Source organism: Notolepis coatsorum (genome assembly GCF_963971535.1).
Source record: "Notolepis coatsorum genome assembly, chromosome: 2".
Taxonomy (NCBI): Eukaryota; Metazoa; Chordata; class Actinopteri; order Aulopiformes; family Paralepididae; genus Notolepis; species Notolepis coatsorum.
The window spans coordinates 47993976-48017915 of NC_140166.1; the positions used below are offsets into that span (position 1 = coordinate 47993976).

The following is a 23940-nucleotide window of genomic DNA, read 5'->3' on the forward strand; positions in this document are numbered from 1 at the left end:
TTGGGGTTGGGTTACTTTGGACATTTACAGGGGCCAGTTTCGAATTGCAGTCTCCCGTAGGTGCTCTTTGAGAGTGGTTTTGAAAGTGGGTAGTGATGATTCACATTCCTTTACAGCTTTGGGTAGGGCGTTCCACATTGATGTGGCATAATTGCGAACGTGTTTAATCCCTTGTTTGAGCCAAATCTGGGTTTAACATGATTTGTGGAGCTCCCTCTGGTGTTGTGGTGTGGTATTCACTGACCTTTGGGAAGTATTTTGACATGTACATCATGGGTACCTTAGTGGTGTAGTGTATCTTGCCCATTGCAAGTTGCTGTACTCTGTCGTCTACTCTAAGACATCCTAGGTAGTCAAAGTGGGCAGGGGTGAGGTGGGTTCTTGGAGTAAAGTCAAGCAGTCTGACAAGTTTGTTTTGAGATGTTAATTTGTAATTTTGTTTTTAGCGCCTTTGAGGTGATGTAAATGTAGCAGCCTGAAAATATTGTCTATTATTCAGAACTGCTGACTTGTGTTTTATATCCCCTTTGTACACAAAGACATCATTGATATTCCCACGAGCAATTATATGAGTTTCTCTTCCTTCTATCGGCTGGAGTATGGACCATACACAGTATTGCTGGACCATATTCAACATCCTTCCCTGTGTGACTAGTAGGCGGGACCAGCAGGGGGCGGTGTCAGGCAGAGAGTGTCGGAGGAATATGGAAGGAGATATATGGAAGCGGAAGGAGAGAGACGCTCTCTTCGGCAGTGAACTTGAACACGAACAGTCGCAACGGACGGGGGCTCGGGAGAGCCCTGTTGCAGAAGTTATGTTGGAGGGCCCCGTGGGATAGCGACGGATGATAGGAAGTACTTGCTAGTGGACATGATATCCTAGCAGTACCAGCGATAGTGTGTGAGCAAACAGTGCAGAGCCAAGCACTAACAATCGGGTTATAATAGTTACTGTGTGCGGTATAAGTAACGTGCGGCTAACAACATATCAAAGTCCTTAACAATCGGGTTACAGTAGTTACTGTGTGCGGTATAGAGTGCGAGCCCCGAGACGCGCGTGGGCCTACAACCGGTCTGCTCCGGCTGCCTTCAATCAGTCTGCTCCGGCTGCCTGCAATCAGTCTGCCCCGGTTACCTGCAACCAGATCTGCACCCGGCTGCCTGCAGCCTACGGGAGTTCATCCCGTCCAGCAGGGGTCGTCATCACTCAGCACACGCTCTCAGCCGGCGCTGCCTCTCTGCCCCAGCTCCGCCTGCTAGCATCCTCACCGAGAGCGTTCGACGCCATCTTGCTTTCCGGACAACAGTGGCGCGGCGAGGCGGCCATTTCGGATGAGTACAAATGGGCATTGATGCTCCCGAGCTATTATACAGTATACAGTGTGGTGCAGCCTGCGGGCGAAAGTAACGTTGCTACTACCGTTCCATAGGGGTACCCCAAACAATACATGCCGGCATTAAGATAGGACTTTTACTGGTATTTTGTGGGCCCACTCTTTTGCTTTCTGTTTATTTCTTTTGAGTGTGATACCGTGTTGGTGTAATAATATTTTCCCATTCAGTGAACCCTTCTATTCCTCCCCTATGTCCTCCCTTCTTTCCCCATATTACGGAGTACTAGAGCAGTATATGTAAACCCTTAGGGAAGGTATTGATACTGTGTCTAGCCCAGACGTGGGCAGCACTTAGTCTGGGTACAGCGAGAGCACTTGGTGCCTAGGGCGTAATTACATAATTACTAGACTGTAACTATCGTGTAACGATGACCATGGTGCAATAATCACCAGACCGTAACTATTGTGTAACGAGAACAATGGTGCAATAATAATCAGACTGAATGGGAGCACGGTGTGTGTGTCTTTTATTGAGCCTAATCTTAACCCTTTGATGCGGGTAACATATATATCATTAACCCCTTCCTATTTAACCTTCCCTTTCCCACTGTAAGGTTTCTGGTGTTAATGAGGGAGGGTACTGCTTGCGGGGGGAACCAAGTTATTTATTTACCATCCAGTCACTAGGTGTGGGGGGGTGCTAAGGGGACAATTGGGGAGAGTGAGGGCGTGTTGGGGAGTACTGCTGACTGCCCTGGAAGAGAGAGGAAGACCAGAGTACCGGACTAGGTTTGTAAATCCTGGGCCCCATACACTCCCACTGCCAGCCTCCAGTTGACGCTCCTGACCCCAAAGACGGAGGTGCAGCTAGCCAGAGTTCTACTGTGTCTCGCTACCTAGTGACCGTGCACCACAGTTCCCACGAAGCAGGGATAATCCACCCTGCTACATAAACAAGACGAAAGTCTTTCTCTGGTCTGCATCCCCTTAACAATTGTGTGTATTAAGCCGTACTGTCTTGTACCCATTCTGCAATCTGTTAATACAATTTTCAATCAATCAATATAGTTATAGTTATCAATTTAGTAATTTTGTTTTAGGTTTCTTCTAATTGTCTTCACATTTGCCTTTCATTTGTTCAACTGTGAAGCTTCTGATCATCACAGAGCTCTTCATAAGTCATATAAATGTTGGGCTTGGTCTTCTCCGAGTCTTTCTTTTCTGTGTGCAACTTCCCATCCAGGGTGCCGGGCAGGATGGACGTGTGATTCCTGCAAAAAGAACCCAACAAAACATGTAATGCTGAAAGGGCATCAGAAATAATCAAGTGGCATAGGCTATACGTTCATAAAAGCCTTTTCATAAGACAAAATTAAAGTTTGTATAGTCAGTAGTATAGGCAATGCTCATGCTTGTTGTAACTATGTGAAATGTCTGTGAATGTGAGTGGTCCCAGACTTGAACCTCTCTGAAAAGACCTGGAAATTGCTGAGCATAAAATACAGATGAAATTCCCCATACAAGATCTTCTGGTCGGGGACGAGCAGTGCCGCAAAATCCATAAAAGGCTACAATGTAATTTCTAGAGCTAAACCCTTTTTACCTTTTGTTGCCTTTGCTCTTATCTGCTGTATTTTGACAAGGTGCAGTTACCTAAATCAGCCACAAGGTGCCAATCTTCCATATAGTGAAAAAATCTGTGTGCCCACAAAATTGGTCAGAAATCCATTGACAATGAACCGACTCCAAAATGTGTCACTTGATGACATCACAAATTCAAACCCTGAGTCTCTGATTTCCAGTTTGGGGAGACAGTATAACAGGTATAAGATAAAATAAGATAAGATGATCCTTTATTAATCCCCTTGGGGAAATTCAGGTGTAAAAGCAGCATGGGGGGGGGGGGGGGGGGGGTACAGAGCTTCACAGTCCGATAATATGCTATAAGATACAACTATACGATACAATATAAAGGGTACAAAATACAAGAAGATAGTACAATATAGTGCCATTTGAAGTGGGGTGTGTGTGTGTGTGTGTGTGTGTGTGCACGTGTGTGTGTGTGTGCGCGCGCGTGTGTGTGTGCAGAGAAAAGGAGTCATCTCTCTAGTTGTTCTCGTGTTCTGAGGTATATGTTTATATTGAAGTAACTGTCACAGACTAGCACAATTTGTATTCTGTTTCAAGGTGGATTTCCCCCGTTAAGTCACGCCTCTTACCAAATGAAAACTGGCGTGGGTGGGATGGCTCTCAGACGTCTTGTTACATAGATGATTAAGATGATTCCAGGAGCCAAACACGCACAGCACCAGCCCAGAGACAGCCAGAAGCCATTCTACAGACACAAACACATAATTATGTATATGTATATTTTTTACCTCCTAATGTACAGTCTCCTCCCCATCATATGTATATATTCTCTGTTAGGATCTATGGGTAACAGTACTGTATATTTGCATATCGTATATGTCACAAATGTAATAGTACTATATACCTGTATGTCATGTATGTCCATATGCCATAAATGTCATGATGTCATGTATGTCATAAATGTCACTATGAATTGAAAATGGCGGACCCTGATGTAAACAAGACAAACGTCTTTCTCTGGTCTGCATCCCCTTAACAATTGTGTGTATTGAGCCGTACTGTATTGTACCCATTCTCCAATCTGTTAAATAAAGTTTTCATTCATTCATTACATGGCCTACACATGCTGAAGTACTAATAACAAGATGGGGGGGGGGGATCCCTTTGTATCTTAACCCTTTCACTACCACACTACCAAAGGGTTAACCCTTTCACTGCGACAATACAGAAGGTTAACCCTTTCACTACCACACAACAAAGGGTTAACCCTTTCACAACCACACTACAGAAGGTTAACCCTTTCACTACCACACTACAGAAGGTTTAACCCTTTCACTACCACACTACAGAAGGTTAACCCTTTCACTACCACACTACAGACGGTTGACCCTTTCACTACCACACTACAGAAGGTTTAACCCTTTCACTACCACACTACAGAAGGTTAACCCTTTCACTACCACACTACAGACGGTTGACCGTCTGTAGTGTGGTAGTGAAAGGTTAACCTTCTGTAGTGTGGTAGTGAAAGGGTTAAATTAGAATATTTCACTCACCAATGGATCGATCACATTCAGGCATACTGCTGTGTACACATTGTCGACAGACCTTGCTAACCAATGGCACTCCATGACCTCATCCAAGATCTACAAACAAACATAGACATGGAGGAGTCAAAAGCGGTATTAGTCCATAATTACCTCTCACCCACACCATGTAGCAAGTCCATTCAAGCATTAGCTGCATGACATAAGAGAGAATGTTCTCAGAAACTCCTTATTGCCATAAACCATTATTGACATAATACTTATTGCACAACCTCCCAGGGAGTGGACCAGCTAGTGAAAGAATGGAAGGTCATTTACAACAACAGTATACGGTATGGTTGTGCCCTGATGATTGATCTTGTCAACATGGGATCCAGTTAAACCAGAATCCATTCACTCCATTCACAAAGCCTCTTATAGTTGGAGTCCTGATCTAGAGTCAGCTTCAGTGTATTATAATAATAATACTAATAATTAATAATTATAATAATAAACCATATAGCGCCTTTTATACAAGAAGTGCAGCCCAAAGTGCCTCACAGCAATAAAATAGACATACAATGAGCATATAATAGACAGAGTAAAATCAATGCAGAGAGTAAGAAAAGGGAAAAAGCAATGCAGGTAATAACAATACGTCTGGTGGTTAATGAGTTAACAGAATATCATGACACCTGTGGACTAGATTAGCTGCTTCTTCACACCCAAGCCTGATGTGGAATAATGAAATACCTGTCCATTAGCTTGAATAAGATAAAATATTCCTTTATTGATCCCCTTGGCGAAATTCAGGCATCATAGCAGCATGGGGGGGGGGGGGGGGGGGTACAGGTAGTAGAAGACAGGTAATAGAATTATAGTACAGTGGAGAAGTAAAAATAAGAATTGAATAAAAAAAGAAAAAGGCAGTGTAAACAATATAATTAACTCTGGACATGCACATATTATATGGTCAACAAGGTGCAAGATGAGGGTATATATGCCCTCTCAGTTATATTTGCCCTACAATAAATATAGTTACAATATATATATAATCTAATAATCTAATATCTAATCTAAAAATGCTAAATGCTAAATATATGCTCTGATGAAGTATACACATAAGGTGCAGTATGCATAAGGTATGTATGGCATGATATACATCATACGTTATATATATTGTCCTTTTAGGTCACCAGGGAAAGTTATCGTGGTCGCTGAGCCCAGATCAGTGGCCCTAGTTTCACCCACCGCGTGACGGAGCCAGTCCAGGTAGCGCAGTAGAGAACGTTCTGCTCTCTGCAGGGTACACTGGGACACCTGAGGGAAGGGAGGACATGAGCTCTGGGACGATGATTTGTAAGATCATGGAAACATTAATGAAATCAGAAAGTCTATAATAAAGGTGTAATGTTTTCTTACGTTTCCGACAATGTATGGAACCTGGCTGCTCATAGCTGCGTCAGCTTGGCTGAAACTGCTCAGTGTTCTGTCCACATTACCCTATCGCGAGAGAAAAGAGTTTCCAATAAAAAGTAATTAGCTTTGACACCCCTGTTCCTAGACACACCTACCCCCCCCCCCCCATTCTACTATTAATAATAGCCATTCTACTATTATTATTATTATTATTATTATTATTATTATTATTATTATTATTATTATTATTATTATTATTATTATTATTATTATTATTATTATTATTATTATTATTATTATTATTATTATTATTATTATTATTATTATTATTATTATTATTATTATTATTATTATTATTATTATTATTATTATTATTATTATTATTATTATTATTATTATTATTATTATTATTATTATTATTATTATTATTATTATGTTCTACTCTTGACTTGATTAGTACCATCTTCTATGTCTAAATTCATGGGAAAAAATAGACACTGAAGCACAAAAGACAGAAAATGACTTTGACTTGCTGTCAAACTCCCATGTATCACATGAGGAAGCTTTCGACAGTCTGATGGGAAGGAACTCCCTGGCCTGTCAAACTTTTAAGAGCAAGATATCAGTATACATTTCCTTGTCCATCACAGGCATGAACTCATCTTGCTAATGTCCTTCATAACTAAATTAATCAAGTTACACTCTATCCCATGGTTACTTATTCAATGGTTGGTCAAATATCACATCTGCATTACAAACATAAACAACATTAACTTTTTTTTGTCCCTCACAGTCAATCTGGAGCTCCTCTCAGTCCCAGTCTTTCCAGAGAGAGAGAGAGAGAGAGAGAGAGAGAGAGAGAGAGAGAGAGAGAGAGAGAGAGAGAGAGTTGAGAACAAGGAAAACAAATTTGTTTGAGGAATGTTGTTATGCACCTTGTATGTTTGGCTGATATCCCTCAAGGCCCTGACACTTGAGCTCATTATGACCTGAGGTGGTGAAAGCATAGGTGGGAAAACAAAGTCAGTTAGATATCAGTGACAGCCATTGGCAAAAGATCAAACCCACACAAGAAACTTACTGCGTCTGCTGTCTGTTGCATCACAAGGCTGTGCAGGTGTTGGGACTTTGTTGCTTCCTCTTGTAAGTCTGCCTTAATGTCTGTATTTTCCTGCCAGATAGATTGCGAACGCTGTAAATTACGTTACACACGGTTCAAAAGATTTGTCCTTTTATCTTAATACACAAACACTTACAGGGAGTTCTGCCTTCTGATTTAATTCTTGGGCCAAAGCAGCAAGATCTCTCTTCATGACTGGTTCGCTCAGCTGAGAGGGCAGCGGAATGAGAGCAGAATGAGAGCAGAATGAGAGCAGAATGAGAGCAGAATGAGCACAACAAGGCAACTTCTTCATCGCAAATAAGGCCAAAGCAAAGGTCACCTCCCTCGACCCAAAAACATTGCAAGCAGACACAGAAAAAACACGCACACACGCATGCACACACACACACACACACACACACGCACGCACGCACGCACACACACACACACACGCACGCACACGCACACGCACGCACACGCACACACACGGTGGTAGAAGAAGTACACAGTTCCTTTACTTCAGTAAAAGTAGAGCTACTCGGATAAAATAGTCCTCTGGTAAAAGTGAATGTTCCTCCATTCAAAACGTTACTTTTGTAAGTAGAGAAGTATTTTATATATATTTTTTGCCATGTTTTTTTATGCAAAATCTTTTTCTTCAAAGTAATCAGTAACTGATGGGTTCAGATAAATGTAGTGGAGTAAAAAGTACAATATTTGAATTCAAATGTAGCAGCGTAAAAGTACAAAAAAAAATAAAAAAAATGAAAATACTCAAGTAATTGTGCAGTACTTGAGTAAAAAATACTTAGTTACTTTACACCACTGCACAACATACACCAGCAGAAAGACCCAAAAAAAAGTGCATTGTTACCAGCAGTAACAGCGTGTCATAATTGAAGTTATCTAGGCCAATACGTCTGAAGTCCAGCAGACCGTCTCTGCCATCGTCAGACAGCAGCTTCAGGTCATTCATGTGGAATGACATGCTCATAAGAGCTTCACTGAACCCCTCCAGGTACTGCGATGTGCAGGGGAAGAAATGCACAAGGTCAAGGTCAAAACAGTCAAAAGGTGTCACAGAATTACAAAGAACTAAGGTGGAAATTCTGTTTTTCTTTTTATTTGATTTGAAATCTTTATTTATATGTACAGTAAATACAAACAAAATAAAACAAAAACAATCATTAATCTATAGCAATAAAAGAAAAAAATTGAAAAAAAACAAAACAAAAAAAAGAGCATAACTCAATTTACATGTTCGAAAAGGAGTAGGAAGAAGTATACACTTATTTAACCCTACCCCTTTTCCACTACTCAAAATTAATGTATTTCTTACTCATTTAAAACCTTACAAAACAAATATATACAAATATATGCAAAACGTTAAAAATAAATAAATAAATAAATATATATGTAAAACATGAATAAAATAAAATAAAAATGTAAACATCCGTGAATGTCAAATCCCTTCCTCATCCCTGTACCTCTGTTTGGAAGACATGGTGCAGTTTGTATTCATGACAAATGGAAGCTATGGAGATAAAAAAAAATGTGACGCATATAGACTGACACCTTAGTGGAATTCAGGAAATCTTCCAAGTCAAACAGTTGATTCATATCCATGCTGCGGAACATAGAGCGCCCGCTCAAACAGTTTCTGGAGCAGCGACGATGCGGAGCGTGTGAACCAGGGAATAGAGTGAGAAAAATGTCAAAATCCGGTCAAACTGGTTGAGACACAGAATAATGTGAAAGTATTGCCATGGCATGGACTGAAAGTAATGTTCTGGTTAGATTAATTGAATTATGGTGTTATGTTATGTGAGCAGTAACAGCTTACTGGTATATCGCCGAGGTGCTGAAGTGATGTTGAACGGTCTGATTTCCCCGACTGACCTTGAGACTGGAGAAAAGGTCCTCCTGCTGGTCTAGGAACTGTTTAAGTGAAGTAGTGTTATTGGTTAACCCTTTCACTGCCATACGACAGCAGGTTAACCCTTTACTATCACACCGTGGAGCTAATGGTGCTAATGATGGAGCATCGCCGTCGGTTGTGTGATAGTAAAAGGCTAACCTTCTGTATTGTCACAGTGAAAGGGTTAACCGGCTGTCGTGTGGCAGTGACAGGGTTAAACATCAGCTCATACAACAATTCAGCCATTAATGTTGGTTTCAGCACTACAACCCAAAAGATCAAACCTAATGGAAAGAACAAAGATAATTGGCCTGTTCTTCAGATGTTTGATCCATTTGACCTATATATATATAATAAATACAAAGGATCTGGTCCTCACTGTAAACATCTGGCCACGGGTGAAACTCCGGCAGCCCAGGGTGTGAATGTTACCCCCGAGGAACAGGGTGATGAAGACCAAAACGACGAAAAGCCAGGAGAATGCAAAGCTCAAGAGCATAGAACTGTGGGGAAATGTGAAAAAGAAAAAAAATACCCAACTAAGTTATATTAGACTCAAACATCACTCTTCTTAAGACTGAGGCAGAGCAGAGAGACACGGTTGATTGATTGATTGATTGATTGATTGATTGATTGATTGAAAACTTTATTAACAGATTGCAGAATGGGTACAATACAGTACGGCTCCATACACACAATTGTTAAGGGGATGCAGACCAGAGAAAGACTTTTGTCTTGTTTACATCAGGGTCCCCCATTTTCAATTCATCATGACATTAATGACATACGCAACATACAGATATATATATCATGACATTTCTGACATACATGATATACAGGTATACAGTACTGTTACATTTGTGACATACAAGATATGCAAATATACAGTCCTGTTCTGTCATACTAGCTCCCGCTCAGCGTCATATTGCATATATCTCGCTTCAGCGTATATACACTGAATACATTTCAAAATGTACCTCTACAAGCCAGCATTCATCTGGCCACACCCCCATCCGCTTACCTACATAAGCGGGGATGGGACCACACACTCATCTCCTTCTCAAATTTCATCACAAACAACGTGCTGCTCACATGCCCACTTGACGTGGAGAAAAATATTTACTCTGAGGAAAGGAAGAACAAGGAGATACATTGACATCATATCTTTATTTTCTCTCTCACTATTTTCGAGAAAATACGGCGATATTGTCTTCGTCACTGGAGTGTCTGGAAGATGGTGATCATTCTAAAAACCTCCACCGGTTTCCGTATTGGGAGTTCACGCCGCTACATGCCTCCAAACTACAGTCCTCCTTGCTGCGGCTGGACAGGGTGAAACCCTCCGACGGTGCAGCTGGACTGTAGTGACGCACCGACTGTTGTGAGAAGCGGTGGGTTCCAGGTTGGTGAGTAATGTTGCTTGCGAGCGTCACTTGTCTGTTAGTGCTATGGGGGCTAGCTGACAATGTTTACCAAAACCGGCCCCAGATTAGGGTCCTTTGTTCAGCCTCTTAGGCAACGGCGGAGGACCTTGGTCTGAAGCCCATTATAGTTAACTAGTGGGCCACGACCAGTAACACTGGTGATCCCTGTGTTTTCTGGACGAGTGGATGTTTCTCTGTCACCGTGTAGGCCCCGTCTTTCATATACAAATGAGAGTATACCCTCACGAGGAAATATGGGCATTGATGTTCGTTATCGGAAGATCCGTGTTCAAGTCAGCTACAGCCCAGATGGGATTTGTGCTGGCTCCGTCGGATGTTGGTAAAATCACCGTTGTAAAACTGTGTTAACATCTCGTTTCTCGTTTCTCTTAAACAGTGAGGAGGGTTTCAGAACGGCGGCCTGTCTGAGTGTGGCTTGTTATATCATTGTGTACAAGTTCAGGTGATAGCTGCTTAGCTTGCGTGCTAGTGGTGGCCTACTGTTAGCCAGTCAGCTGTTAGCTGCGGCGTTAGCCTGTTGTGTCACTAGGCTAGGAAACGTTAGCTTGCGTGCTAGTTGTGGCCTACCTAGGCTAGGCTAGGAAACGTTAGCTTAATGCTACACTGTTGAACGTGCTGTGACTATAACATGTTTTAAACACTCTTGACTACGACGTCATCTTTGACAGAGGATGTTCGTCGAACCTGCCCTAAGCCAGGCCGGCGAGGACTGCGTCAACAAGGAGCACCGTAGCGGCGGGTTGGAGCAGCGAGCTGCCCGTGTCGTCAAACACAGGAGGCTGTGTTTACTTCGGTGCCATGTTAGAGACTGCAATTCGCTTGATCTGCGCTCCCGGTAGGCAAGGTCTTGACCAGACCTTGAACACTTCTTCTTTCTTTCCCTTCTAAATGTTTTGTAAATAACGATGTTTTCCAAAACTTGTGTTGCTGCACTACATTTAGGATACGACGCGAGTTATGTGTGAATTGTCTTGTCACTGGTATTTAGCTTCTCCATGCAAATCGGGTTGTTTATTACAGATGTGAAAATGATCTGGTTTGTTGTGTTGAGCAACATCATGTGTGTTCATGTACCGTGTACTCACAACTAAGGGGGTTAAACTAACCTATAAAGCTATACTTAGTGACATATGAGTGAAGAATGAATTCTTTTCTCAGCCTGTAATGACAATGAACAGTGTGTTCACATATTAAACAGGTTTACCTGTTCAACTGGCCATATTAAGGGTAAAGTAGGAGGGGTGTTTTCCCCCAGGTTCCCTGGGCTTCCTCCCCTCCTATCAGACATGTTGGTTACTATGTATTGTATCACTGTGTTGTAGGGATACGATGTAACCCTTAGCTTGGTTGCTGAGGTTGTGCTGAAACCGCTTGAGAAACTATATTTTCCTATGGAAAGGATTGTTTGGTCACTTGTCGTGTGTGCTTAGCAAGGCCTGTGGCCGATACTAATCGAGAATTGTGTATTCTCTCATTATTTTTGCCATTTTTTGTAGGTGATAATGGGTTGTGTGTGTCGTGTGACCTACAACTGGGTTGGGTTGGCCACAGAAGCATGTGTAAGTCTGGTACCGGGGAGTTTCCTGGTCCCACGCCCTGGAATATTGGGCGTGTGCACCGCAGAAATTCCCCCGCCATAGAGTACGTCACTGTGCGCGTCTCTGTTGGTAGGACTTCCGTGAGCTGTTCGGGTCCATATGATGGGTCTGTTTCGGGGGGTGGTCAGGGCTCCTCCTCACGAAGCTCCTATTCGGGCCTTCTGTGAGTTAGGACTCTCCTTCCATGTGAGGGAGCCTCCTCAGAGTACAGAGCCTCCTCCTCAGATTGTCAAGGTGAGTGGAACCTCAAAAAGGAGTCCTACCCTATTGTGTGTATTCGATTAAATTCGATTATTGAGTGTGTATGGGTTCAGTGCCTCCTCCCCGGAGAGCCCTAAAACCAAACTTTTACATGACTCAAGGTTGCAATATATTCTTTTCAATCTGTACAGCTCGCGTGGGGATTTCCTCTGGGGATTTCCTCTGGGGATTTCCGTCTCCTCCCTATGGGAGAGTGGTGGGATGTAAAAATGTGAAATTTTTTTACCCCCGGCTGTGTAGACTGGGATACATACTGTTCTGTCCTGTTCTGTCATACTAGCTCCCGCTCAGCGTCATATTGCATATATCTCGCTTCAGCGTATATACACTGAATACATTTCAAAATGTACCTCTACAAGCCAGCATTCATCTGGCCACACCCCCATCCGCTTACCTACATAAGCGGGGATGGGACCACACACTCATCTCCTTCTCAAATTTCATCACAAACAACGTGCTGCTCACATGCCCACTTGACGTGGAGAAAAATATTTACTCTGAGGAAAGGAAGAACAAGGAGATACATTGACATCATATCTTTATTTTCTCTCTCACTATTTCTCTCTACTGTTGGTGCTTCCTTCTTTTCCTTCTTTTCTATTAAAAAGAGTTGGAGTTAGGAAGCATCACACCCCTCTTGTCGTTCCCCTGGGCGCCTTGGGGATTCAATGACAGGTCTAAATAGCCTGTTCATTGATGTGGTTGTGTCCCGACGCACGCATAGTGCTAGCTCGGGGTGTTCTGTAATCAGGCGAATGACTGGCACGCCTTGGTTGCTTGAGGTTAAAACAGCGTTTTTATAAAGCAACTGGGATGGAGGTTTTTCCTCTTCCGACGACCTGTTTTGGTTGTCGACGGATTCTCGTTCATATCTGGGGGATGATGACGGAATGGATCTGAACATATGTAGAGGGGTCTCACGCCCTGGGGGTGGGCCACCGGGCGCGGTTCGCACCGAACGTCTGGGTGGCGCCTTCTTTTCATGTTTAAGATCAACACGCATATCTGCCCCTTCTCCTGGAGTAGGCATGTCGGCGTGGTTAGGGCACGGGACTGGTTCTGGTCACGCTGGTCCGGATCAGTTAAACCCGTTGTCTGCCGGGGATGCAGATCTGCTGTTCTGGTACCCTGAGGGACTTGGGCTTTTTTCAGGGGAAAAAATGCCAGGTCGGTCCGGGTGTCACAGGGTTAAGCGCTATGGAGACCCTGGTTGGGTACATTTTGTACTCTGCACTGTCGTAATGTCTTACGGCCATGCCAACCTGTACACGCTCGATCTCGTCAGATCTCGGCCGCTATGCAGGTTGGTCCTGGTTAGTACTTGGTTGGGAGACCGCCTGGGAATACCAAGTACGGTGTGCTTGGGGCTGGTTCTCCATTATTTTCGCTCCCCTCTCACGCATGGCGAAGAGGGGCCTGTTGGGGTGGTCTTTGACTTCCTCTGGTGACCCTGTGCTTCCCGTATCGCCGGGCCCGGTCCGAAGTAATGTTTCGTCGACCCGTAGGCCTGGGTTAACCCTTTTTTGAAAACTGAAACACTTGTACTGCGGTATAGCCGGTGTATACCCGCAGGTGTGTTTTGGAGTTTTTTCTTGAGGGGTTATAGGAACAACCACCGCATTGGGTAACACCAAGGTGGTTGATTCCCTGGTGTGTTGGAGCAGTGTCAACTCCCGGGTTACCCGGTTGAGGGTGCCCCTGCACGTTCATGACGTCTGCCAATCGTGTCAGCCTTCTCTGCCTCAACCCCTCTGGGTGGATTTTTTTTAAATGGAGGCTTGGTCATGCAACAACGCCAGCATACGGCCCTTCCGCCGGGGCGGCTGTTTTCAGCTGACTCCTTTGGCGCCTGTCTCGTCCGCAGTGCTCCAGGCTCAGGTTACAGCCTGTTGCCTGGTTTTCCCCGGTGCGCTGCCTGCTTCCGTTGGTTAACCTTTTTTGTGTGCTTACGGCCATGCTGACTGCCTGTTCTGCAGGGTCAGTGTGCCAGGCGGTGTGCTATTGGGGGGAAAGGGCCCGCTCTTGGAGGGGCCTTATCTGAATACGCTGGCGATGTGGGGGGCAGTGTCACTAAGTGACCGCCTGGTGGGGTCTTGATGCCTGGCGTCATTGACCTCTCCGGGCCCCCGTTTTCCAGGGGATCCAGTCCCTTCAGTGGGTCTGGGTCTTCCTTCGCGCTCCGCTGCTACGGCCTTGCCACGGGGTTGGGTTTGCCCTTGACCCTGTGATTTCTGGGGGCAGTAACAAGGTTGTTCCCTCCGTTCGTTCCCGGGTGGCATGCGGGTTGTGCGTGTGTGTAGTCGTGGGGTCAGGCCACGGTCTGCTCACCCTGTGCGTTGAGTTGCTTGAGTGCCTCTTCGCACAGTCGGGTCCGTCGCCCTCCCGGGAACCTCCAATAGGGGGGGTGCCCTCCATTAGGGGGGGTCGGGGGGGCTCGGTCCTCCCTGATCTGATGGTTGTGGGGGGCCTCAGCGGGGTTCATTTGTCGAGCTTCTAGCTCCCGCTCAGCTCCTGTTATGCAATATGACGCTGAGCGGGAGCTAATATGACACAGAACGTTAGGTTATGTATATAACCAAGTTCTGTTAATACTAGTGACGCTCAGCGTCTAGACGCCGCTGCAGCCCTTGATTTTTCATTGTGGTGAAATTTGTTGGGAAGGAGATGAGTGTGTGGTCCCATCCCCGCTTATGTAGGTAAGCGGATGGGGGTGTGGCCAGATGAATGCTGGCATGTAGAGGTACATTTTGAAATTTATTCAGTGTATATACGCTGAAGCGAGATATATGCAATATGACGCTGAGCGTCACTAGTATTAACAGAACTTGGTTATATACATAACCTAACGTTAAACAGAGATCCTAACAGAAAATATATACATACGAGGGGGAGGACATTAGGAGGGGGTGGGAGGGGGGGTTTGGACATTTACGGGGGCCATACGGATATACAGATATATATCATGACATTTATGACAATACATGACATACAGGTATACAGTACTGTGACATACAAGATGTGCAAATATACAGTACTGTTAAACAGAGATCCTAGCAGATAATATACATACGAGGGGGAGGAAACTGCACATTAGGGGGGGGTGGGTGGATCAGCGCAGCAGTCGGACGAGTTCACTTACACTTGGAACAGGCTGAGAGCTGTGCGTCCCAGTCGTGCGTCTGGGAAACAGGGATATATAGTGGGGTTGAACAGCACAGGCAGTCCAATAGAGAGAGCAGCCATCATTAACAGCACTATCACCAACATCACGGTGCAGAGTGTAAATGCCACTGCCCACCTGCAGGGAGCGCCAGAGAACACATATCACCAGCATCACACACATCATCATCCTTAAAGGAAAACTCCAACATTTTGGGAAATTAGCTTATTTAACATCTTCCCTGGAGTTAGACAAGAAGATACATACCTTTTTTGTCTCTGTGCGTGCATTTAGCTTTGGGAACAGTCGCTCCGTTAGCGTAGCTTAGCTTCATCACTGGAAGTGAGGGAGGACAGTAGCCTGACGTTCCCTACAGGTTTGTTGATATTCTCATTCCTTCAAAGGATCCGAACCGATTGAAGTTTATGGATACCCTGACTTAAAATCCTCTTACCTTGACGATTAAAAGCCTCCCCAATTTAGAAAACAGTAATCCAATGGCTGGTATTGATAATATAATACTAACTGCTGCACGCTCGGAGCTAACCGGAGCTAACACAGAACAGGATGGTAAAGCAAATATAATGACTTCCTTTCTGGGGTTTTCAAAATAAAAGTGCGATGTTTATAGCAGCGGAAAATGTTTATTTTGTACATTATCTAACGTTAACACGAACATAAACTAACTTTAGGTTAGTTGTAACGTTAGTTTAGGTTCGTGTCATGGTATCCATAAACTTCAATCGGTTCGGATCCTTTGAAGGAATGAGAATATCAACAAACCTGTAGGGAACGTCAGGCTACTGTCCTCCCTCACTTCCAGTGATGAAGCTAAGCTATGCTAACGGAGCGACTGTTCCCAAAGCTAAATGCACGCACAGAGACAAAAAAGGTATGTATCTTCTTGTCTAACTCCAGGGAAGATGTTAAATAAGCTAATTTCCCAAAATGTTGGAGTTTTCCTTTAAAAGCCACAATTGCTTGGCGGAAAATGTCTGATCATACCATTGTGGAGTGTCAAAATGTACAGTTATTATATACACTGTGTGTGTGTGTGTGTGTGTGTGTGTGTGTGTGTGTGTGTGTGTGTGTGTGTGTGTGTGTGTGTGTGTGCGTGCGTGCGTGCGTGCGTGCGTGCGTGCGTGCGTGCGTGTGATTTTTGGCTGGTGAAAATGCTGAGTGGCTAGTGACTATGGAAAACCACTAGCCACAGTGGCTAGTGAGCCAAAAAGTTAATGTCAAGCCGTGGTCCTAATGCTACCTGACATAGTCGTAGTAGTCTATCGATCCTTCAGATTGTCGGATCGATGTCCTCAGCTCCGAGACGACCGTGCTGAGAGAGTGCAGGGAGGGGAAACTCCGGCTGGCGTTCATCATTGACTCCTGGGTCTTATTCAGCTCCAACAGGAGAGCTGACCGAAGACAATCACATAGTATGGCAAAAGATTAAATGGGCACTTCACCAAAAAACGATTCTGATTTATTTTGCACATAATCTCACGCACATCCAAAAACTCTAAACACGTTTGCACACATTTATTTAGTTTTTTATTTAGAATTTTGAATATGGCCATCAGTGATGTCATCAGGGACATTGAATCTTTGTGTTGTGTTAATTACAGCTCAATTAAATTATAAGGTAGCAGTCCCTATATGACAAGGTAATGCTATCTTTTCACCTACCTTTTTTAATGGAGCTGTAATTAACACAACACAAGGATTAAATGTCCCCGATGACCTCACTGGTGGCCATATTCAAACTTGTGCTTGTCTAACACGTCAGTGTCCATTAATTTCTACAAGTGTGCAATGATTGTCTCTCCTACCTGCTTTAGTGTGTGCCATTTGATCAGAGCAAAACTGAGGAATGCCAAGGAAGGTCGCATCACTCTGGAAGAGATATTATCACTCAGCCAACAATCCTGATCTGATTAAATTATTTTCAATGTAGAAATTGTATCGCAATTACATAGAATTGTTGCATATAAATCACATTCACCTCCTTCTTCAACTCATCAACTCATCCACAAGTCCATATTGCAAAGGTTTATTTTTTAGATAAAGAAATTCTATGTAGAGTAATAATAAAAATAAAATAAAAAATAATAATAATAAATAATACATCCACAGAGCTTTTAGAAAGGTGCGGGATAAAAGTATTGCCCCCCCCCCCCCCCAAAAAAATATTGATGAATTGATCATTTAAAAAAAAATTGCGGGTCCAAAACGTAAGGTTATATGAGTATAGCGAGCGCTCTGCTCTATTGGAACTATCCCTTTATCCATTCTAATAATGAAGAACTTTCTCCAAATGCACACACCTATTTACCTCCACCTGGCCACACCCACATCCGCTCCTATATAAGCGGGGTCGTGGTCACACAATCAGCTCCTTCCCAAGTGTTTCACCACCGAAGGCAAAGACCATGGGGTCCTCAGTGAGTCAGAGCAGCGCGCTCGCTATACTCATATAACTAGAGTTATAGGATAACCTTACGTTATAGATCGTATAGCTTTATGCTCTTCTCTATTGGAACACAGGAGCTGAGCAGAGCGAAAAGCTTGACAGATGTACCCGCTGAGGCCCCCTACAACCATCAGAACCGGGGAGGACCCGAGCCCCCCGGTCCTCCCTAGTGGAGGACGGGAGGGAGATCGGATCCGACTGTGCAAAGAGGGTTTAGCACCTCAAACACACAGGGTGAGCAGACCGTGGGACTTACCTTCGTTCAGAAGGACCCGCGACCACTAGGGCACGCATCCCACATGCCACCAGGGAACGGACGGGAAGCCAAAAAAATCCTGTCACAGCCCCCAACATCACAGGGTCAAAGGTCAAGAACCCAACCCTGTGGCAAAGCTGCAGCAGCGGAGCGCAGAGGAGGTCCCAGCCCTAGGACAACCAGAGGACTAGGACCCCCTGAAAAAAGGGGGCCTGGTGAAGCCAACGAGGCCGTGGCATCGAGACCCCACCAGATGGTCACTGGTGACACCACCCCCCACATCGCCAGCGTATCGGACAGGGCCCAAATCAAGATCAGGCCCTTCCCCCCTTGGCACGCCGCTCTGAAGCACTCTCCTCAAGAGGCTACCCCCCCACAACACTGCAGGGCCAATCGGCGTGCCGGGGAAACAACCCCCAAGGAGGTCAATCCCTCAATCCAGACATTAGTCCAGTCTTAGCTGCTTTACACTGGCTTCCTGTAACATTTAGAATTGACTTTAAGGTCCTTCTCCTTACATACAAAGCTCTAAATGGACAGGGACCTAGCTACATCGCCAACACTCTAATAAATTACACACCAGCAAGAACACTGCGATCATCAGCTGCTGGACTACTAGAGGCTCCCAGAAGCAGTCAAAAGAGGATCGGTAATGCAGCCTTTATCAACTATGCCCCAAAACTATGGAACAAACTACCCCAAAACATCAGGGAAGCCAACTCGCTAGACATCTTTAAAAGACAGCTTAAAACCTATCTCTTTGCTCAGGCATTTCACTGATAGATATCTGCTACCACCTAGTGGCAAGAGGAAACATCAGGGATATCCTGACACAACTTGTATTTACCTGCACTATTCTTACCCTGCCTACTCTTATACACTGCCTATCAAATTCATGTGTCGGTTATTGCACTTTTTACTTCTTACTGATGACTATTTTTAAACTGAATCATTTTAAACTATTTTTATTATTTGCTAGATCCAAATGTGAAACACTGTGATTATTTGTATTACTGAATAGAGAGCCTATTAGGATGCTAGATCCTAATGTGAAACACTGTGATTTGCCATACCTTGCTATGCTCGCTCATGCCTGTATTTTTTATGTCCGTTCTATTTTATAATTTTTTGACTATTTTTAAACTGAATCATTTTAAACTATTTTTACTATTTGTGTTACTGAAAACTGTAAGCGGAGAGCCTATTGGGATGCTAGATCCTAATGTGAAACACTGTGATTCTACCTGTCTATCTTTTTATGCTCGCTTATGCCTGTATTTTCTACTGTTGTGAAGCACTTTGAACTGCAACCTCTGTATGAAAAGTGCTATACAAATAAAGTTATTATTATTAATCCAGGCAACAGGCCCCAAGAGCAGAACTCGACCTGTGCCTGGAGCACTGCGGACTAGACAAGCGCCTAAAGGGTCTACTGCAAGAACAGTATCCCGGCGGAAGGGGTGTTCGGTATGCTGTGCACCATGTCATAACCTCCACAAACCCGACCCCCCAATCTAGCGGGGTCAAGGTTCAAAGAAGAGGCTGACACAATTGGCAGACGTCATGAAAGATGCAAGGGCATACTCTCGGGCAGACGGGGTCAAGCCCGGCCTCAACCCGAGAGTCGACTCTGCTACCAACACACCGGAGAACCAACCACCCCCCTATGTTTAGTTTAACAGGAGGCGGTTGTTCCCTTAACCCACAAAGAAACTCAGAAACATAACTGAGTGTATACATAGGCTATACAAGCAGCACAAGTGTTTCAGTTTTCAAAGGGTTAACCCAGGCCAACTTGTCGACGAGAACGAGTTCGGACCTGGGCCCGGCGGACCGGGACCTACACAGGGATGCCTAGAGGAGTTGACAACAACCTCCCCCACAGCCCCCTCCCAGCCCCATCCTAGCAGGGAGGGAGGGGTGAAACAAATGGAGAGGGACCCGTGGTGGCATACATATGACACACACATCCACGACATCAATCTTTGCAACGCCCAGCCCGAACCGGCATTCCCCCCCCCCGAAAAAGCACAAAGTCCTTCGGGGTACCAGAACAGCAGATCTGCGCCCCGGCGGACAACGGGTTAACTGACCTGGTCCGGCACGACCAGAACCAGTCCCGCGTCCTAGTCACGCCGCAATCCCCAGTCCTAAGAGGGGGGTAGGTACGCGTGTCGATCCAAAACATCACAGAGGGCGCCACCAAGACGGTCAGTACGCGAATGCACTGCTCCTGGTGGCCCACCTCATGGGCGTGAGACCCCTCCGCCAATGTTTTGATCTACTCCGTCATCTCCCCCCGGAGATGCACGTGAGCCGTCAAGTCTAACCTAGTGCACTGGCGCTCGGTAGAGATAAAATCTCCTTCCCAGCCGCCCGCATAGAAAACGCTGTTTCTATGAATTGTGCAACCAAGGCGCGCCAGCCATAAAGTGCTTCCAGATGGAAAGCACCCAGGGCCAGCACTATAAGCACATCGAGAACCCGAAACATATCGATGGCAAATACTAATAAGAAACACCAGACAACGTTTCCTCCATGCTGTCTGGGACGAGCAGCAGGAAGCCGGCCTATAAGACACAGACACGGGTCTCATATGACGCGTCTGAAGGTAAAACCCTGTCAATTCTGCTCTTTACATAAGAGGGGAAGACAGAAGTTCCCCCAGAGAGACCTCTACGTGAGTAACAATTGAAAAAGATACATGTAATAATTGGGCAAGTGACCAACGGCCCAATACACACTTTAATAGAGAGCAGAGCAGAAAACAAACAGTTTTCGAATGCATCACATCATCCAACAAACAAACAAACAATGACAGCGGTCTGCATAACAGAGCCTGAAAACTCACGGATGTCTCAGGCCAATAGGAAAAACGTGCCCAGTGACATATTCCATGGCCGGGGGGAAATCCCGTGACCCACCCATCCTAACATGGAGTGGAACCAGGGACCCCCCCCCCCCTTCCTATGATGCGCTGACCCCTCAGCCGACAGGGAGACTGACAGGCAGGAGGTCCAACCTCCCGGCCAATCAGTAAAGGGGGTGAGGGGTTTATTAGTCCACCCCTTATGACCCCTCACCCCTGATACGATGCAACAACAAAGCAGAGCCATGACACCAGTCGTAGCGCGCTACATGAAAGCGCATATACCTGTTAGGGTAATAGCTTCACATTCTGCACGCCAGCCACAAACGATAATCTCGTTTGTGCAAAACACGGGCTTTATACACGGCTCCAGGCTCATGTGCGAAACTTGCCACCTGAATTTTCACACCTTTACCCTAAAGTAAAGAAAAAACACAGACCAAAGAGAGGGGCCAAAGGCCTTGGTACAAGAGCTATACATGTAAACTTCTGCAGGCTAACACCTAACCCAGTTGTGGACTCAATGCCACGTTTACTTAAACGTGAAAACACGATACACACAACCCTCTTTCACAATAAAAAAGGCAAAAGTTCACTCACTACTGCAAGAGGAACGCCGTCTTTTATGACGAGAGAAGACATAAGTCCTCGACCAAGTGCTAGCTACAGGCCTTGCTAAGTCATACATAATAGCGACCAAACAATTTTCAGAGAAAACTGCACTCTCCCTAAGCAAGAGCACAACCCCAGCAGTAGCTGAGGGATTACACCGTATACCCAAAAATATAGTGAATCAACACACATTTTGTAAACAAAATCATATTTGAGGGGGGGCAAACCGGGGAATAATTTCACCCACCCCCTCACCACCTCACCCCTGATACGACGCCAAAAGAAAAAACAGAGCCGTGACACCAGGTGCATGGCGCGCCAGATGAAGCACATACTTGTCTGTAGAGTAAAAGCTTTACATCATGCACGCCAGCCACAGCCGATAACCTCGTGTGAAAACAGGTTTTATCCACGGCTCTGCTTATGTGTGAAAACTTGCCACTCGTTATTTTTACCATTACCCTTAAGTAAAGAAAATAACAAGCTAAGAGTGGGACTCAGGCCCTTGATCACATGTGTACAGCGCTGTAGGTTAACACCCAGCCAGTTGTGGACTCAGCCACGTTGTCTAAACGTTACATGAACACACACACAACTTCTCACCATACAACAAAAAACCCCAGTACATTTTTACTCACGTAAAAAATAACGCTGTTTTTAGGTAGAGAGAAAGACATAAGCCTTGGCCAATGCTAGAACCTAAGCTATACAAAAAAGCGACCAAGACAATTTTCACACAGCACACTTCGTATCTCCAAATGCAGTGAAGTAACATATGTTTTGTTAAACAAAGACATCGTTATTAATCAAAAACATTCGGGAGGGGGAGGAAGGAAGAGTGGGGACATCTACGGACATCTTACCTGCACCTCGTACGCAGGACGAAAGGACCGCAAACACAGGTTGGTCTACCACGTTGACGAGGCCTCTCGCTGGCAGGGCCAGAAGCGGCGACGGCTGGAGCCTCGCTCCGGCGCGACGCCCCCCTCCTGCGGCCGGTCATGGCGCAGGCCCGACGACATCTTCTGCCAGAGATGCCGCCGTAGTCAGAGTGCCAGGGCCCACTACCTCCTCACGGCTAGCGCCAATGGTTGTAGCATAAGCTAACAGCTAACTCCAGGCTAACTGATAGCATCAAGCTAACGTTTCTAGCCGAGCGTAGCCGCCAGCTAACGACTTAGCCTAACAGCTAACTGGCTAACATCGATAGCCACTAGCTACGCAGTAGCAAGCTAAGCGGCTACTCTGAAGCTGTATAACGTGAGAAATAGCAATACAGGCCAACACTTCTGACAGCCGCTGTCTTTTCCTCTTTTTATCCGAAAGAAAAAAGGGAAAAAGGCAACACACGTCCCTCTCACAGAACGGTGTTTACCAGACACAGCGGCATCGGCAGTAAGCCCCGTTGTACGCGGGCTGCAGCCGACTCGAGCTCGGAGATATTCTCATAATGAAACACCAAGCTCGCATCCCTCGTGCCGGGTGTTTTCATCTTGAAAAAACGGGGCCAGCGCGGTGGCAGAGGGTATCCGTTTTCCAGAGACCCGGGGAATTGAACCGCAGACTGGGAATCACGGCCCCAGGAAAACAAAGCTACTTCACTGAGGAGGAGCACTGTGTTATCGTGGGGCATCAAACTAGAACCCCCTCCACACCGCTATGAGGGGCAACGAAGGGATTCTAGTCTGGAACTGACCTTAAGCAAGCTGCACAGTTGTCCCCTCACAACTGACACACCCGAGGCTCGCGTCGCAAAAAACACCACCCGCTCAGGGAGACCGTCAGCCCTCACACAGCCGACCACCTCCCGAGGCACAGTATCCAGCTGCAGAGCCGGAGACAATGCCGGCGGGGATTGCTCAGCGGCGCGCGCCCCAATGTGAAGCGCCGGTGGAGGTCAGAATGATCATCATCATTCTGCGTCTTTGAGCACCTGGAAAAGCACTATATAAAATAGATGTATTATTATTATTATTATCATCTTCTAGACTCTCCGGTGGTGAAGACATTATCGCTTTATTTTCTCGAAAAATAGTGAGAGAGAAAACAAAGATACAATGTCAACGCAGCTCCCTTTCTCTTCTTTTCCTTACTAATTAACTACTTTGGCACAAAAACTTAAAGTGGTGTATACAGACACTTTCGGTGGTGAAAGTAGGGAAGGAGCTGATTGTGTGGCCACGACCCCGCTTATATAGGAGCGGATGTGGGTGTGGCCAGGCGGAGGTAAATAGGTGTGTGCATGTAGAGAAAGTTCTTCATTATTAGAATGGATAAAGGGATAGTTCCAATAGAGCAGAGCGTAAAGCTATACGATCTATAATGAATGTTATTGTTTACATGTTGCGTGCATGTATCTCCTCCCTACTTGCAATGCACCTGA

At 45.3% G+C, this 23940-nt stretch overlaps 1 protein-coding gene across 2 annotated transcripts in view; it reads right to left on the minus strand.

Moving 5' to 3' along the window:
- Window positions 1–280: 280 nt before the first annotated feature.
- The window catches only part of LOC311224335 (prominin-2-like), a 42634-nt gene continuing 18974 nt past the window's right edge, over window positions 281–23940 (minus strand). For both annotated transcript variants that reach the window (XM_084309290.1, XM_084309291.1), the window contains exons 10-24: window positions 17180–17243; window positions 16615–16765; window positions 15333–15491; window positions 9269–9392; window positions 8815–8909; window positions 8547–8631; window positions 7846–7992; window positions 7126–7197; window positions 6951–7040; window positions 6805–6858; window positions 5873–5953; window positions 5702–5770; window positions 4481–4570; window positions 3554–3669; window positions 281–2605 (exon numbers count right to left, since the gene is read on the minus strand). In XM_084309290.1, the coding sequence (XP_084165416.1) occupies window positions 2473–2605; window positions 3554–3669; window positions 4481–4570; window positions 5702–5770; window positions 5873–5953; window positions 6805–6858; window positions 6951–7040; window positions 7126–7197; window positions 7846–7992; window positions 8547–8631; window positions 8815–8909; window positions 9269–9392; window positions 15333–15491; window positions 16615–16765; window positions 17180–17243 (1530 nt within the window). In that variant the 3' untranslated portion in view covers window positions 281–2472. The remainder of the gene's footprint in view (window positions 2606–3553; window positions 3670–4480; window positions 4571–5701; window positions 5771–5872; window positions 5954–6804; window positions 6859–6950; window positions 7041–7125; window positions 7198–7845; window positions 7993–8546; window positions 8632–8814; window positions 8910–9268; window positions 9393–15332; window positions 15492–16614; window positions 16766–17179; window positions 17244–23940) is intronic.